At 51.2% G+C, this 13,493-nt stretch overlaps 6 protein-coding genes across 6 annotated transcripts; 5 read left to right on the top strand and 1 right to left on the bottom strand.

Moving 5' to 3' along the window:
* The first annotated feature begins 970 nt into the window (after nt 1-970).
* Nucleotides 971-1,600, top strand: M431DRAFT_444457 (hypothetical protein). The gene has a single exon (XM_024915226.1). It carries the CDS (start codon nt 1,140-1,142, stop codon nt 1,509-1,511), a length of 372 nt encoding a protein of 123 aa, XP_024773483.1. The 5' UTR covers nt 971-1,139; the 3' UTR covers nt 1,512-1,600.
* A 310-nt stretch (nt 1,601-1,910) lies between these two features.
* On the top strand, nt 1,911-3,793 carry M431DRAFT_495761 (hypothetical protein; the record flags this gene model as incomplete). Its single annotated transcript, XM_024917407.1, has 4 exons — nt 1,911-2,170; nt 2,360-2,555; nt 2,620-3,704; nt 3,769-3,793. 4 exons carry the CDS (start codon nt 1,911-1,913, stop codon nt 3,791-3,793), a joined length of 1,566 nt encoding a protein of 521 aa, XP_024773482.1.
* Nucleotides 3,794-4,028: 235 nt separating this feature from the next.
* M431DRAFT_508868 (hypothetical protein) lies at nt 4,029-4,888 on the top strand. The gene has a single exon (XM_024919185.1). The coding sequence runs from the start codon at nt 4,102-4,104 to the stop codon at nt 4,816-4,818; it is 717 nt and encodes a 238-aa protein (XP_024773481.1). The 5' UTR covers nt 4,029-4,101; the 3' UTR covers nt 4,819-4,888.
* An 810-nt stretch (nt 4,889-5,698) lies between these two features.
* On the top strand, nt 5,699-8,161 carry M431DRAFT_444379 (hypothetical protein). The gene is made up of 2 exons (XM_024915224.1): nt 5,699-6,138; nt 6,214-8,161. Exons 1-2 carry the CDS (start codon nt 5,830-5,832, stop codon nt 7,858-7,860), a joined length of 1,956 nt encoding a protein of 651 aa, XP_024773480.1. The 5' UTR covers nt 5,699-5,829; the 3' UTR covers nt 7,861-8,161.
* M431DRAFT_444461 (hypothetical protein) lies at nt 8,161-10,351 on the bottom strand. The gene is made up of 3 exons (XM_024915227.1): nt 10,303-10,351; nt 9,821-10,248; nt 8,161-9,762 (listed from the first exon to the last, which is right to left on the bottom strand). Exons 2-3 carry the CDS (start codon nt 10,158-10,160, stop codon nt 8,462-8,464), a joined length of 1,641 nt encoding a protein of 546 aa, XP_024773479.1. The 5' UTR covers nt 10,161-10,248; nt 10,303-10,351; the 3' UTR covers nt 8,161-8,461.
* A 540-nt stretch (nt 10,352-10,891) lies between these two features.
* M431DRAFT_117253 (hypothetical protein) lies at nt 10,892-13,476 on the top strand. The gene is made up of 2 exons (XM_024911994.1): nt 10,892-13,091; nt 13,150-13,476. The coding sequence occupies exons 1-2, from the start codon at nt 11,237-11,239 to the stop codon at nt 13,215-13,217; spliced, it is 1,923 nt and encodes a 640-aa protein (XP_024773478.1). The 5' UTR covers nt 10,892-11,236; the 3' UTR covers nt 13,218-13,476.
* Nucleotides 13,477-13,493: the final 17 nt, after the last annotated feature.

Below are 13,493 nucleotides of genomic sequence, written 5' to 3'. Positions count from 1 at the left end.
TGTATGTTATCGACACATTGCGGGACATTGATCCTTACATGCCAGGCCAGGTACGGTAGACTTACGTGGCTAGAGATCTCGCTTGTAGCCCCAAGTGCAGGGTCCTGGGCCGATCTCCAAGAAAAGACCAGCACGTGTGGAGAAGAACTGCAGGCCCCTGAAAATGGGTGCACGGATGATTACAGATACGACGTATTGTGTAATGTTCCAAGGCGCCTACTGAAGAGGACCGCAATGAAGACAAACGATAGGTTGGTGGGCATTAGATGATTGAGTGCATGTTATGTAATTGGCCGTCTCTTGTTTGGCAACAGCTCGTGTATGTACCTACATGTAGTTTCATCTCCTCAACATCAATTGCATGGAAACACCACCAAAAGGCCTCGCAATCCCGGGCCTGTTCAACACACCGGTTCTCCGCCAATGCCTTATGCGCATCTTCTCGTCACCGCTAAACTGCGGCGCCAAGATATTTAGAACCGGCAGCCATTTCGCAGCAAATTGGATTGCCCTCGGGGATTTGTAGGCCGCTAAAATTGGGACACCCCATCGCCCACGTAATGGCATGCACGGGAGCGGCTTTTTTCTGCCTTCATCTCTGTTGAATCCCACTGGCTGGCTTAATCCCGCGGGAGGCCGCACCGATACCCTTTTGTGATTAACATGCCGGATCCTTTGCAAAGGGCAGCTTGAGAGTTTTGCTGTAAGAAGTGTAAAAGTGAGTATATGGCTCAGTTTGTTTCGTCATGAATGCGTTTATTACTCTGGAGACGGATTGAGGGATATCCTAAAGAGGCAGTGATCCATCATTCCCTTCTAAAAGGGGCCAATTGAGGGCTTGATGCATCACCACCACCAAAACTCAGCTATCTCTCAGCTACATCGTCATCGTTCAATACTGCTACTACTGATACTATTCCGATACGCACGTAGACACACATACACCCCCTACTTCACATCCCTGTAACGGGGGTTTGCAGCAGCAACTTGTACGGAGTAGATTGAACGGTAACAATGCGCTGACTTGCAACTTTGCCCAATTCTAGCTAGCCTCACAGCTGCAATGCCGGGACTGGAGCCTCATTCACCAGCTAGCCGCTGAAAAGTTGCAGTAGTCTCATCAACCGCACTCCAACGAAATGAGCGAACTGAAGCGCGTCTCTCCTATTCTTCTCTCTACTGTGGTTACTCTTTTGCTCTCGATATTTTCACTTTTTGCATTTAGCCTTTTTCTCCTCATCGACATCATCGGCTCCCTCCGTCATCCGTCAGCAGCCTCTCAGCGTGAGAGATTTGTTTTGCCTTTTGCCTCCAGTTCCTCTACTCTAACTGCCCCGAAAAGCCGAAATCTCACGATGCCGCCCATTGGGAATTCCTTGCCCTGCAAACCCTTGGCCTTCCCCCGAATAAAGTGGCGCCAGGTCCCGGATCCCCGTTCAAAAGAGGTGGGCCTTTGTCGTGGGCTTCATTTAGCCCCTGTTTCCTCTTCTTTTCCCCCCCTATGCATATGACCAGCTTCTTCGTTTTTTCTTCTCTTCGCCAGCATGACGATGGGCTGCCCCCAGTCTCGTTATCCCTCTTCATCGTGAGTTTTCGCCGCTTCTGCTTTCCCACAAGCGGTCGCGTGCGCCTGACGCAGTTTGACCTTTTTCGCCGCTCTTTTTCCTTTTTTATCATTCTTCTCTTCCATTATTGAAACACGCCGCGACACTTTACTTTTATTACTATCCATTTTATTCTACGTCTGCTCCACGGTACAGACAGATTCCACACGTGCTTATCCATACAACCCACCTCGTACGACCCGACGTAGATAAAAGTCTGGTAGTACGAATAGCTCGTATCTTTTGTTTGAATCCTCGACAAGACCGCGGCCTGGCTGGAGCGGCAGAGCCTGGTCCGATAGCTAGATGGCTCTGATTGTGGATATTGTGCGATCGGTCCTGTGCACCTCATGGCTTAACGTCTTGCTTGTCTTTGTGCCCATCGGCTATGTGGCCTATTTTCTCAACATCAATTCAACCCTCATCTTCATCTTCAACGCTCTCGCTATTGTGCCTTTATCGTCCCTACTCACGGATGTCACGGAGAAGATTGCCAGCGATGCCGGCGACACCATTGGCGCCATCCTCAACATCAGCCTCGGCAACCTCGTCGAGCTGATCTTATTGTGAGTTCGGGCACCTTGCTGTTCCCTTCCTTGAAGCTTGATGTGTTCCGGCTTCCTCCCTCTTTGCCCCTCCAAGCTAACCTGAGTCATCTGCTTGTAGTATGTAAGTCGAACTAGCCTCACGCGAGCAACGAAGATCCCGTCGATAGGGCTCGTCATTATACTTGCCCGTCATACTAACCCGCCCAGTGTCGCCCTTAAGAATGACCAGATCCGCGTCGTCCAGGCGTCGATCCTCGGATCTATCCTTGTGAATCTGCTTCTGATTCTCGGCTCTGCGCTCCTTACGACGAAGCTTCCTGATCAGGAATTTTTGCATGATGCCGCTGGCACACAGCTTCTCGGATCCCTCCTCTTTGTGTCGGTGTTTACCTTTCTGATGCCTGTAAGCTGTCGCCTTCCTGCCGCTACGTCAGAGTATGCGTACTGATCCCCAACCTCTCTTATAGACTGCTTTCGACCACACTTTCAAGGGAACCGATGGCGCAGAAGGCATGAGTCTCAAGATGAGCAGAATATCTGCCGTCATGATTCTGCTAATTTACATCCTATACTTCTTTCACGAAATCAAAACCCGAACCCCTCCTCACGATGTCGAAGCTGTACCCCAAGACGAAGAAAACGATGATGCCACTCTATTCGACGGCCAGGATCACGTTCCTCTTCGACCTATGCCTCTCTCTTCAGACGCGCTCAATGGCTCTCAGGCAGCCCCCCGAACCGTTCGATTTGTTGATGTCAGCCCCACATCGGAACATGCGCCTCTCAAGGAGGGCGAACGAGACAGCTTGGATGGATTAGACCCCAATGATGGCGAATTGGATAACGAGGATTATCTGGAGAATGGAGAGCCCAAGGAGGAAGCTGGCGAAGGTCTGTTTCACTCGTCCAGACGGGGCAAGACAAGAGCTCGCTCATTATCGCTAGGCTCGAGCCGGGGAGCGATGAGCGAAACATCAGAGGGAGGAGACCGCACGGAGCTGATGGCACCGTACCTTACGACCAGGCAGATCCTCCGCGACAGCCACGTCAATCTCGACCGCATCGTTGCCAAACCGAGACATGTCTCGTTCGGACCCAAGACGGACCGCGTCATTTCCTACGTGATGCTGATCCTGACCTCGACCTTCATGTCCGTCTCGGCCGAGTTTCTAGCCAGCGCCATTGACGATGTGATTCGCCAGGGCCATTTGTCTGAGTCCCTCATTGGTCTCATCATCATGCCCATCGTCGGCAACGTCGCCGAGTACGCAACTGTTGTTGTCGTTGCTGCGAGAGACAACATGGGACTTGCGCTGGCAGTTTCTGTTGGCTCATCGATCCAAATTGCGCTCTGCGTGACTCCATTGACGGTCATTGCGGGCTGGATCATGGATCGTCCGCTGATGCTGACATTCAATCTCTTTGAGATTGCCACTCTCTTTGGATCTGTTTTGTTGGTGAACTTTTTGATTCTTGGTGAGGGAGTTAGTGGCCCGCTGCGATCCAGCGGCCTGAAGGGCGGATTAATGTGTGCATGTTATGTGATTATCGGGTAAGTCTGAATCTATTCTCTACATTCTCGTTCTCGTATAGGCATTTACTAACGTTTGAAACAGACTCGGGGCGTATCTGTCTCCCTAGCATGATGGAGTTATACACTTCAGGTATTTTGTATACATAGAATTTCTGCATTCTGCGATAAAAGCAGTACCAAATAATTAGACATGTATCTACTAGAGCTAATCATAATGAACAAAAATTCGTCAAAAGAAGATTGAAGCTTCTCCGATATTTGGTGGTGAGCGGGCATTACATAATCACTTTTCTTGCTACGGAGCATTTAGTGTTGCCTAACTTCGACTCTTCAACTCTTACATGTAAACCTCAACTTTGCCATGTTGTAATGCAGGATCACGATTCATCTTTTCTTCTTCTTCGTCTCTCAATACATGGTCATGCGGCGTGAGAGGGATGACTCTGACGATGAAGACATTCCGCTGCATCACAAACGCCCGTTTGGCGCTGGGCTGAAGCGCAAGAAGATTGAGTTTGTCAAAGCCACAGACGCAGACGCAAGCAACACGATCAAGAATCTGGGCAAAGAAACCGCCTCTATCGGAGATGTCTACGCCAGCATAGTCCTAGGCGGCAGCTCTAGGGATTCATCGTCAAAACCTGAAGGCACTAGCGATGAAAAGGACGACCAGACTGAGGACGCTGCTGAAAAAGAGCCGGAACCTCCCACATGTCCCGTCTGCTCTCTTCCCATCACCACGACGCTGCAGCAACACGAGGCTTCGCTTGCCCATCAAGTCAGTCTGGAACACTCCCATCCGCCATCTGCACTAGATCGATCGCGCATGGGTTTGCGAGCCCTGGAATCTCAGGGCTGGGACCCCGATTCCCGCCTTGGCCTGGGCCGAGAAGGCGAGGGCTCCCGGTTTCCGATCAAGGTAGCCCGGAAAGAGGACACGCTGGGAATCGGGGCTACTCGTACGCAGCCAAAGCAAGCGGTTCAAGAGAAGCCTCGGGCCCTGACAGGCAAGGAAATGCGCGCTCTGGCGGACAAGGAGAGAAGAAAAGGGGAGAGGCTGCAGGCTGAGATCTATGGACGGGTGGATGTGGAGAAGTATCTCAGGGGGAATGGAGGTGAGGATGGCTTATGAGAAGGACAAAGAGCACAAAGAGACGAATAATAGACTGCAGATGGCCTGGATACAGATGTGGTTGGAGGAAACCGAGTTCCAGCATGGTCGTGTGATGTTTTGCTATGCCCGTGCATGCCTGTATCCATATCCACGCCCCCGGCACGAGGTGTGGCATGATTCCATCCATTCCATATCGAGCTCTGAGACCCTTGAAGTCGCTAAAGGGAATAACCTCCAGTGGATGTTCTTCAGTAAAGCCTCCTAGTGACCTCATCGCCCCGCGGCACTCCAACCAGCCACCGCTAGCGCTAAAGTTAGGGGCCAGGCACTAATGGTCGAGCCTGAAGCAGCCTGGGGTCGCCCGGAGTTTCAGCCTGTGCGCACCAACCCCGCCAAAACCCGACCTTCCTTTCAGCTTTGGTGATGCTTCACAAAACAAACTTGGCCTTCCCTCAGCCTCGACCGCACTCGAGCTTCCAGCTGTTGCTCACGCCTCTGATCTCTGCGCTACCAAGAGAATCTATCAACTGTAGTCGAGTTCATTGTCGCAAGCCGATCTTCCGCCTATTTCCCTCGTCTTTTCCGCCTGTCGTTGACTTTGTCCATCACCGCCTGACGGGACAGCTCCGTTGAACTCCGTCACAATGGGGTTGTCCGTCTTTGAAGAGCAGCACAATGGTATGGGCCATAATCTCATGCTCGGGGAGTTTGAATTTATCGCATTGCTGACACATGTTATAGTTATCCTGCAAGAAATCAAGAACATCACCCAAAACGATGTACGAGACCGCCTGCCCCTGTTTATCCCCTACCGACCGACAGCGATTCTGACCACTCCCAGTGGAAATGTTTGATAGTCGACGAGACCTCCAAGAAGATTGTCGACAATGTTGTCAAGTCAGACGACATCCTCAACAACAATATTGCTAGTCAGCCTCAGCTTCTCTATCTCCGATTGCGAGACCCTCTACTGACACGATCTCCGCAGCCATCGAGCTGATCGAAGCTCGTCGCGAGTCTAACCCCGAGATGGACGCCATCTACCTCCTCAGCCCCGAACCGCACATTGTCGAATGCCTCCTGGCCGACTTCGAGCTCCGGCGCTACCGAAGAGGGTTTCTGGTATGGACGAACCTGCTAGACCCGGCCCTGCGAAGAAAAATCGACGAGTTCCCCGGCGTGCGCCAGCTGCGCGCGAGCTCTCGGACGCTGTTTGTCGACTTTTACCCTCGAGAATCACATTTGGTGACGTTCCGAGATCCCTGGAGCTTCCCGATGCTGTATCACCCGGCGTGTAATGCCATTGTCCCCAAGCATATGCAGCTCCTTGCGCAAAGAGTAAGCTTGGACTAGCCATGGATTTTTCTTTTTTCTTTTGTTAGTATAGAACGAGAATGCTGATGATGTGGTCAGATTGCCGGGATATGCATCACTCTCGGAGAGTATCCAAAGGTGAGATACTACCGGCCGAAAAATGCCTTCCACGAGGCTTCCGTCTTGTGCACCCACCTAGCGAGATTCGTACAAGAAGAACTGGATGGCTATGCCCAATGGGACTCCAACTTTCCGCCTCCGTCGACCAGGCCACAGTCGACGCTTCTTATTACAGACCGATCGATGGACCTTATGGCTCCGTTAGTACACGAGTTCACCTATCAAGCCATGGCGCACGATCTGCTTCCCATCAAGGACGGCGACAAGGTTACTTTCCATACGGTAATCAACGAAGGGACGCCAGATGCACAGGAGAAGGACATGGAGCTTCAAGAAAAGGACAAGATTTGGGTCGAAAACCGCCATCGCCACATGAAGGACACGATTGACAAGCTCATGGGCGATTTCCAAAAGTTTTTGGATCAGAATCCCCATTTCACTAGGGAAAATACCGACACGACGAGTCTGAGCGCCATCCGAGACATGATGGCTGGGTTGCCTCAGTTCCAGGAGATGAAGGAAGCTTATTCTTTGCATCTCACCATGGCCCAGGAGTGCATGAACAAATTCCAACACCATAAACTGTCCGACACTGCGGCCATTGAGCAGACGCTGGCCACCGGATTGGATGAGGACTACAAGAAGCCGAAAAATATTCTGGACTCGGTCGCTCGATTGCTGGATGACGACGCAGTATCTCCTGGGGACCGACTCCGACTGATTACCCTCTATGCGCTGTACCGTGACGGTATGATTTTGGATGATGTCAAAAAACTTCTCGCCCATTCAGGTCTCCCCATTCAAGATACGGAGACTATTATCAACCTGGAACACATTGGCGGGAGACCCATTAAGCAGCTGAAGGAGCAACGGCAGGCAATTCCTCCGCTATTCCCCCCTGATAATAAGAATTCTCAAGACGAGGACGATTATACTCTTTCCCGCTTTGAGCCTGTCCTGAAGCAGGTGCTGGACGGACTGACCAAAGGAACTCTGGATCAAACTCTCTTCCCATACGTCAAGCCACCGCTGGATCCGAACGAGGATATGCTTGCAGCTCAGGCAGGGTCACTTCGTGCCGCTGGACGGCCAAACTGGGCAGCGGCCGGCCGACGACCTCCCGAAAACCGCCAGAGGCTGATTGTCTTTATGGCTGGTGGCGCTACATACAGTGAAAGCAGGACATGCTACGAGCTTGGCAACGAGCGAAGCCGTGATATTATCTTGGCAACTTCGCACATGCTTACGCCCCAGCTCTTCCTCCGCCAAATTGGAGATTTGAGCCGCGACAAACGACAGCTGGATCTTCCCATTGAGCGCAAGAGACACGCGCCCGCACATCTTTTCGAGCGTCCAGCACCACCGCCACCACCAGTCCAGGCTCGACCGCCACAACAGCAGGCCGGAGCTCCTCGACCTGGCGCTGCTGCACATCAACCAGTGGCTCGCCCGGGTGGCCTTCCCAGTCGACCGACTCCCAGCGGCGGTGCCGTGCCAACGCAAGCCATGGCGAATATGCACATCAACTCCAGCGGGCACAGGCCGACAACCTCAAACAGCTCGTATGATGACGGCAAAGCACACAAGGAGAAGAAGAGAAGGAATTTTCTAGGCCTAAAGAAGTAGGGTTCTTTTCGAGAGAGGTCCTTTTCTTCCAGCTCCGCATCATCGGGCGGCGGGAACAAGATTAAGAAGCTGCAAGCTTGAATTTCATCCTTTGAGAAAAGAAGGCATTCATTTATTGATGGCGGACGAAATACTTCTTTTTTATTTATTTTATTATTTCACTGCGAGGAGAGCCTTTTTTTGGACTCGTATGTTTTTCCAAAACTTTTGGGTATTACATTTTTCTGTTTCCCTAAAAGCGTGGCGTGGAGAATTGAGATTGAGCGATAGTTTTATTTGTGGTGGCGAATGAATGAATTCATGTATGGTTGAGATGTCTTATATTCATGAGGCGAAAGTGAAGAGGTAGTAAGTAGTAGAGCATTTTAATTCTTTGTTCTTTTTTTGAAAGGTAGAGAAGAAGGTGGTGGAGGTAATAAATCGCATTGTGTTGAAGAGGAGTAAAATATCCATGTCCTAGAAATGTTATGCTAACATGTGAGATGATATGATATATGGTGAATGACAAAGGGACCACCCCATGAAACGCTCCGCTGCTGCATCGTGAATCGTAACGAAATCAGATAATATGCCCGACAAAGAACAAAACTCCGTGCAAACATTAGAATCGTGTCTCAATTACCTTCTTCCCCTTGTTAACTCTCTCCTGAGCGCTCTTTACTCGCTCATCATCCATGTTGCGCCTCCATTTGCAGCTCGGCGCGAACTCGCACGACGTGCACTTGAACGCCTCCTCAATCGTCACGCCCTTTGGTTTCCTCTCGCCGCGCCACCAGCTCATGTCCCCAGCGAGATACGTATCCAAAGTCTCCGCCGAAGCAGGGAAATCAATCCTCGCAAGTTCGCGGCCGTCATCCCGAAAGACGTACTGCACACGCAGTATAGAGCCAATTGACTCCGCGCCGCGCGGGAAAGTAAGCCGAATCTCGTCCTCGACGAGAGTGACGAGCTCGCGGAGAGATCCGTATTTGAGGAGGTCTGGCACGCCGGGGGACGATTCGGGGATACCAGTGGAGTTGTCGTTTTGAGCGGCTTTCCCTTTTGCAGCGTTCCTTTTGAACTGCTCGTATTCTTCTGCCGAACTAGTGGGGGTGTCGAAGAAGATTTCGTCGTGGAGCTCGCCGATTTGCGACATGAATGTGTCCGAGAAGCACTCATCTGCATCTAGACCGTATCGCCTAAACACTTTGAAGAAGTCCAGCTCTCCAGCAGCCATGTTGGATAGAAAGCGATGGTATAGCAGTAACTGAATCTTTGCAGGCCGAGCGGTTGCGGACGATACAGGTTTCGTAGTGCCCCGTGTTTTGACATCCGCAAGGAAAATCTGGCGGTTGTTGTCCTTTGGCTTGCCAGGTTTGAGACCTCCAAAGTAGTCTGATATCATTGACTGGCTTTGACTGGGTTGAGATCCCTGGCTGGAGAGCTCCTCCTCAAATTCTGGATTGGGGTTATCGTAGCTGAGATCATCAATGACACCGTTGACCAGATTGCCGTCCACCATGCCCCAAACCTCCAGCTCCCTTGTCAAACCCGTATCTCGCAATGTTCTCAGTCCTTGGACCAGGTTCCATAATCTCAGCCCAAAGCCGTCTTCCTTGTTTAGAATCTCAACCTTGACCGTCGTATGAACCTCGTCTTCAAGCTTCTTATGGACTTTGGAGCCTTTTTGCATGGCTGGTGTTCGAGTTTTCCGTCCACCAGGTAGTCGTGTAAGTGTATACCAGTACTGAAGCTCACACCATGCTCCAGCCGTCAGGTCGCTTACTGTTAGCGGCCTCTTTGGAAATGAGCGAAACCTCTTTAATGGGGATCGGTCATCCTCGAATTCAAGCTCATCATCGTCGCTGATTTCTGTAAGCGGTGGTGACTGGATGGGTTTAATTGCTTGCAGAGCAGTGGTTACTATATCTAGGTTTAGCCGCTTGTCAAAGTGAGATTGGCGAATCTGGTATGTACTCACGATCGGGATATGCGACGGCTGCACTGACAGAGGGAGGAAATGAGATGCTTTTCTCGTCTGTCATTGATGTCGATGCGGTTATCTCTTCTTTTATAGCAAAGCCATTTGATGGTGACGCATAGCTGCGGTAGACATATTTCTGAGACGATGTGACCTCCCCCAAAGCCTCGAAGCTTGAAGTTGTCTTCTTGGCAAAGCTCGAAGCTGGGACGACAGCTCGATTTACATCATCCGTCGACTTGAGCGGCGGCGAGTGAGTGGAAGCAAGTTGGATGAGAAGCTCCTCGTCATCGGTTTCAAAGTCGTAGCCAAACTCATCGTCGCTGGTTTGTACGGCCATGATTATCGCAGCAGCAGCAAATCGATCATGGCGATGTTTTCGCCATGCGTGAATGCGATGGCGGGGTGAATCGACGTGCCTATTGAACCTAGTCTGGCGGTTAGTCTCAGAGATGCGCGATAGAAACACCAGCCAAACACGCAGTCACGTGAACTAGGCATCTCTCTTGAGCGCTGAGCAAGTTGGCAAGATTGTCGACTTCTGCCTAGGAAATATCCAAGGATTGATCGAATTTAGTCGCTATTACGTTGAATTGCGTAATGGCCATAGGATCATTGACCGCAACATTGATGCCCTGTTAAGCTTAACAATTATGGTAGAAGGATGGTTAAAACGCTGGCCGACTCAATTCATGTAAGTGGACACAACTGCACCTAATCACACTGCCCAAAGACCAAATCAGCTCATGTCCCTTATCGTCAGCAGCATCATTCTGCTTTACTATCTTCTGCTTCTGTATCTTCAATTCGCGGAATAATACCTCGTACCTCGTGTTCCTCAGCCTAGCAGTAATTAATACGATGCAACTTCGTATATGCATCCTCAAACTCGTTAGTTCACAGCTGTCACTGGCACTTTTAGGCGTAGCTCGGGCTATACCCGCCCCAAGACGGCAAGTGGGCACAACTAGATATAGAAGCGGAAGCGGCATTCACAGTGACCGCATCTGACTAAGCAGAATGCTACAGTGGGTGGATGGACATTGAACAGCTGGCTGCAGCAACTCCGGACGCGAATACAGTCCGTACAAGCTCCTGAAGCTGCGCCTCCCGACTTCAAATTCGGACTCGACAATCTGCAGCTCCAGACCTGCGGCATTACTGGATCGTCGATTGCTGCTTCACTCGAACAAGCTTCACTTCGTTATCGCTCTTTGACGTCAATTGCGACCGAACCAGAACCCCTGGAGTACGCCTGGCTGCGTCACTCTCCATCCGCTAACCCCCCCGAATTGGTCTGCGCACCGGGGCCGTAATCTAACCTACCATACGATTGCGCTGCGAAACGAACACCTCACCATCTTCGACCTCGACGACCTGTGTGGTATGATACAGCCATAACATAACCCTCAAACAATGTATCTACGAAATAGTGCGCCCACGGCGCTTCTAGCGACTCTGCTCGCGCCGCTGGCCTCTGCCTTCTACCTCCCCGGAGTGGCCCCTACCACATACAAGCCCAACGAAAATGTCCCGCTATACGTCAACAGCATCAAGCCCGTAGCGGCGCCGCAAGATGCTCGATTACACTCGGTCGTCTCGTACGATTACTACCATCCGGCCTTTCAATTCTGCAAGCCAGAGGGCGGGCCAAAGTATGTGTCGGAGAGTCTGGGCAGCATCCTGTTTGGCGACAGGATAATGACGTCCGCCTTCGAACTCAAGATGGGCAAGAACGAAACATGCAAGTCGCTCTGCTCGGTGAAATACCAGGAGAAGTCGGTGGATTTTGTGTCGACGAGGATTGAGCAGGGTTACAGCCTGAATTGGCTTGTCGACGGTCTTCCTGCAGGCCAGCAGATTCAGGACCAGCTGACGGGAACGACATTCTACAGCCCCGGGTTCTTGCTAGGACAGGACGATGAATCGGGCAACATTCTCTTTAACAACCACTACGAGATTTGGGTCGAGTACCACGAAGTCAGCGGGAACGAGAACCAGCTTCGAGTTGTCGGTGTCGTTGTTCAGCCCACCTCTAAAAAGTACGAAGGGGAGGCCGACTGTGGCGACAACCACCCGAACCTCGTCTTTGCTAAGGGCTCTGGTCCTCAGGAGGTAAAGTTCAGCTACAGCGTCTACTGGGTAAAGTCGCCTACCGCCTGGGCTACCCGTTGGGACAAGTATCTGCACGTCTTTGACCCCAAGATCCACTGGTTCTGGCTCGTTGACACCGCCATCATCGTCGTCATCCTTGTTCTCACCGTCATGTCCATTTTGATCCGAACTCTGAAGAAGGACATTGCGCGATACAATCGCCTCGACCAGATCAACCTGGACGACCTGAGCGGTACCTCGATGCTGGAAGATGGTGTCCAGGAAGATTCTGGCTGGAAGCTGGTCCACGGCGATGTCTTCCGAACCCCATCACGCCCGCTTCTACTTTCCATCCTTTTGGGCAATGGAGCCCAGCTCTTCGTCATGACTGGATTTACCATTGTTTTTGCGCTGTTGGGTTTCTTGTCGCCTTCTAACCGTGGATCTCTGGGCACCATCATGATCATTCTCTACACTGTTCTCGGCATCGTTGGAGGATACACCTCGGCTAGAACGTACAAGGCCATGCAGGGCGAGCAGTGGAAGCTCAACATTGTTTTGACTCCTCTGCTGGTCCCCGGTATTGTCTTCATTGCTTTCTTCCTTCTGGATCTATTCCTCTGGGCCAAAGAGTCTTCCGGCGCCGTGCCCTTCACCACCATGCTGGTCATCGTCGGAATCTGGTTCGTCATCTCCATTCCTCTCTCATTTGCTGGCTCTTGGCTCGGCTTCAAGGCTGTCCAAATCGAAAATCCCGTCCGCACCAACCAGATCCCACGCCAGATTCCCCCCGTCACCACCTACCTCCAGCCCATCCCCAGCATGCTCATTGTTGGCCTCTTGCCCTTTGGCGCCATCTTTGTCGAGCTTTACTTTATCATGAGCTCCATCTGGTTCAGCCGCATCTACTACATGTTTGGTTTCCTGTTCCTCTGCTACGGCCTTATGATTGCCGTCTGCGGTGCAGTCACCATCCTGATGACATATTTCCTCCTGTGTGCCGAGAACTACAACTGGCAGTGGAGATCTTTCCTGGCTGCGGGCATGAGCGGTGGCTACGTCTTCCTCAACTGCCTCCTCTATCTGGTCACCAAGGTCAAGCTTGGCGGCCTTGCGGGAACAGTCCTGTACATTGGCTACAGCGCCCTGATTTCCTTCCTCTTCTTTATCCTTTCCGGTAAGTTGTCAACCATCATCCCTGTTCTCATGGCTACAATGTCTAACTTTGAAACCAGGCACCATCGGCTACTTCGCCTCCTGGTGGTTCGTAAGAAAGATTTACTCTTCCATTAAGATTGACTAAAGCAAAAAGGAGTGTGTGGTTACAATGCGTGGCGGCGATGTGTTTCAGTTTGACACCATCGCAGCTGAGAAAAAAAGGGGGCAACTTCGAATATATCTAGCAAACTTGTAAAGTACATGTACGACCATGGTGTGTACGGCGGTATCACTGTGACGAGAAGGGAGGGTAAGAAAAAAACAGCGATTCTTCTAGTTTTGCACATTTAAAGGCAACGATTTTTCTTTTTTTTTTGTTTGGTACAAGCAAATATGGAGAGGATGAGATTGGGCTGGGCGG

The sequence above is a fragment of the Trichoderma harzianum genome (assembly GCF_003025095.1).
Source record: "Trichoderma harzianum CBS 226.95 unplaced genomic scaffold M431scaffold_7, whole genome shotgun sequence".
Classification (NCBI taxonomy): Eukaryota; Fungi; Ascomycota; class Sordariomycetes; order Hypocreales; family Hypocreaceae; genus Trichoderma; species Trichoderma harzianum.
The sequence above is the reverse complement of the archived record's forward strand: the minus strand, read 5'-3'. Positions and strand labels throughout refer to the sequence as shown.

Coding starts and splice junctions, on each gene's coding strand:
- M431DRAFT_444457 (XM_024915226.1), top strand. CDS start 1,140: ATGAGCGAACTGAAGCGCGTCTCTCCTATTCTTCTCTCTACTGTGGTT.
- M431DRAFT_508868 (XM_024919185.1), top strand. CDS start 4,102: ATGGTCATGCGGCGTGAGAGGGATGACTCTGACGATGAAGACATTCCG.
- M431DRAFT_444379 (XM_024915224.1), top strand. CDS start 5,830: ATGGACGCCATCTACCTCCTCAGCCCCGAACCGCACATTGTCGAATGC. Junction 6,139..6,213: donor TGCAGCTCCTTGCGCAAAGA/GTAAGCTTGGAC, acceptor TGATGTGGTCAG/ATTGCCGGGATATGCATCAC.
- M431DRAFT_444461 (XM_024915227.1), bottom strand. CDS start 10,160: ATGGCCGTACAAACCAGCGACGATGAGTTTGGCTACGACTTTGAAACC. Junction 9,763..9,820: donor AGCCGTCGCATATCCCGATC/GTGAGTACATAC, acceptor ACCTAGATATAG/TAACCACTGCTCTGCAAGCA.
- M431DRAFT_117253 (XM_024911994.1), top strand. CDS start 11,237: ATGTATCTACGAAATAGTGCGCCCACGGCGCTTCTAGCGACTCTGCTC. Junction 13,092..13,149: donor CCTCTTCTTTATCCTTTCCG/GTAAGTTGTCAA, acceptor CTTTGAAACCAG/GCACCATCGGCTACTTCGCC.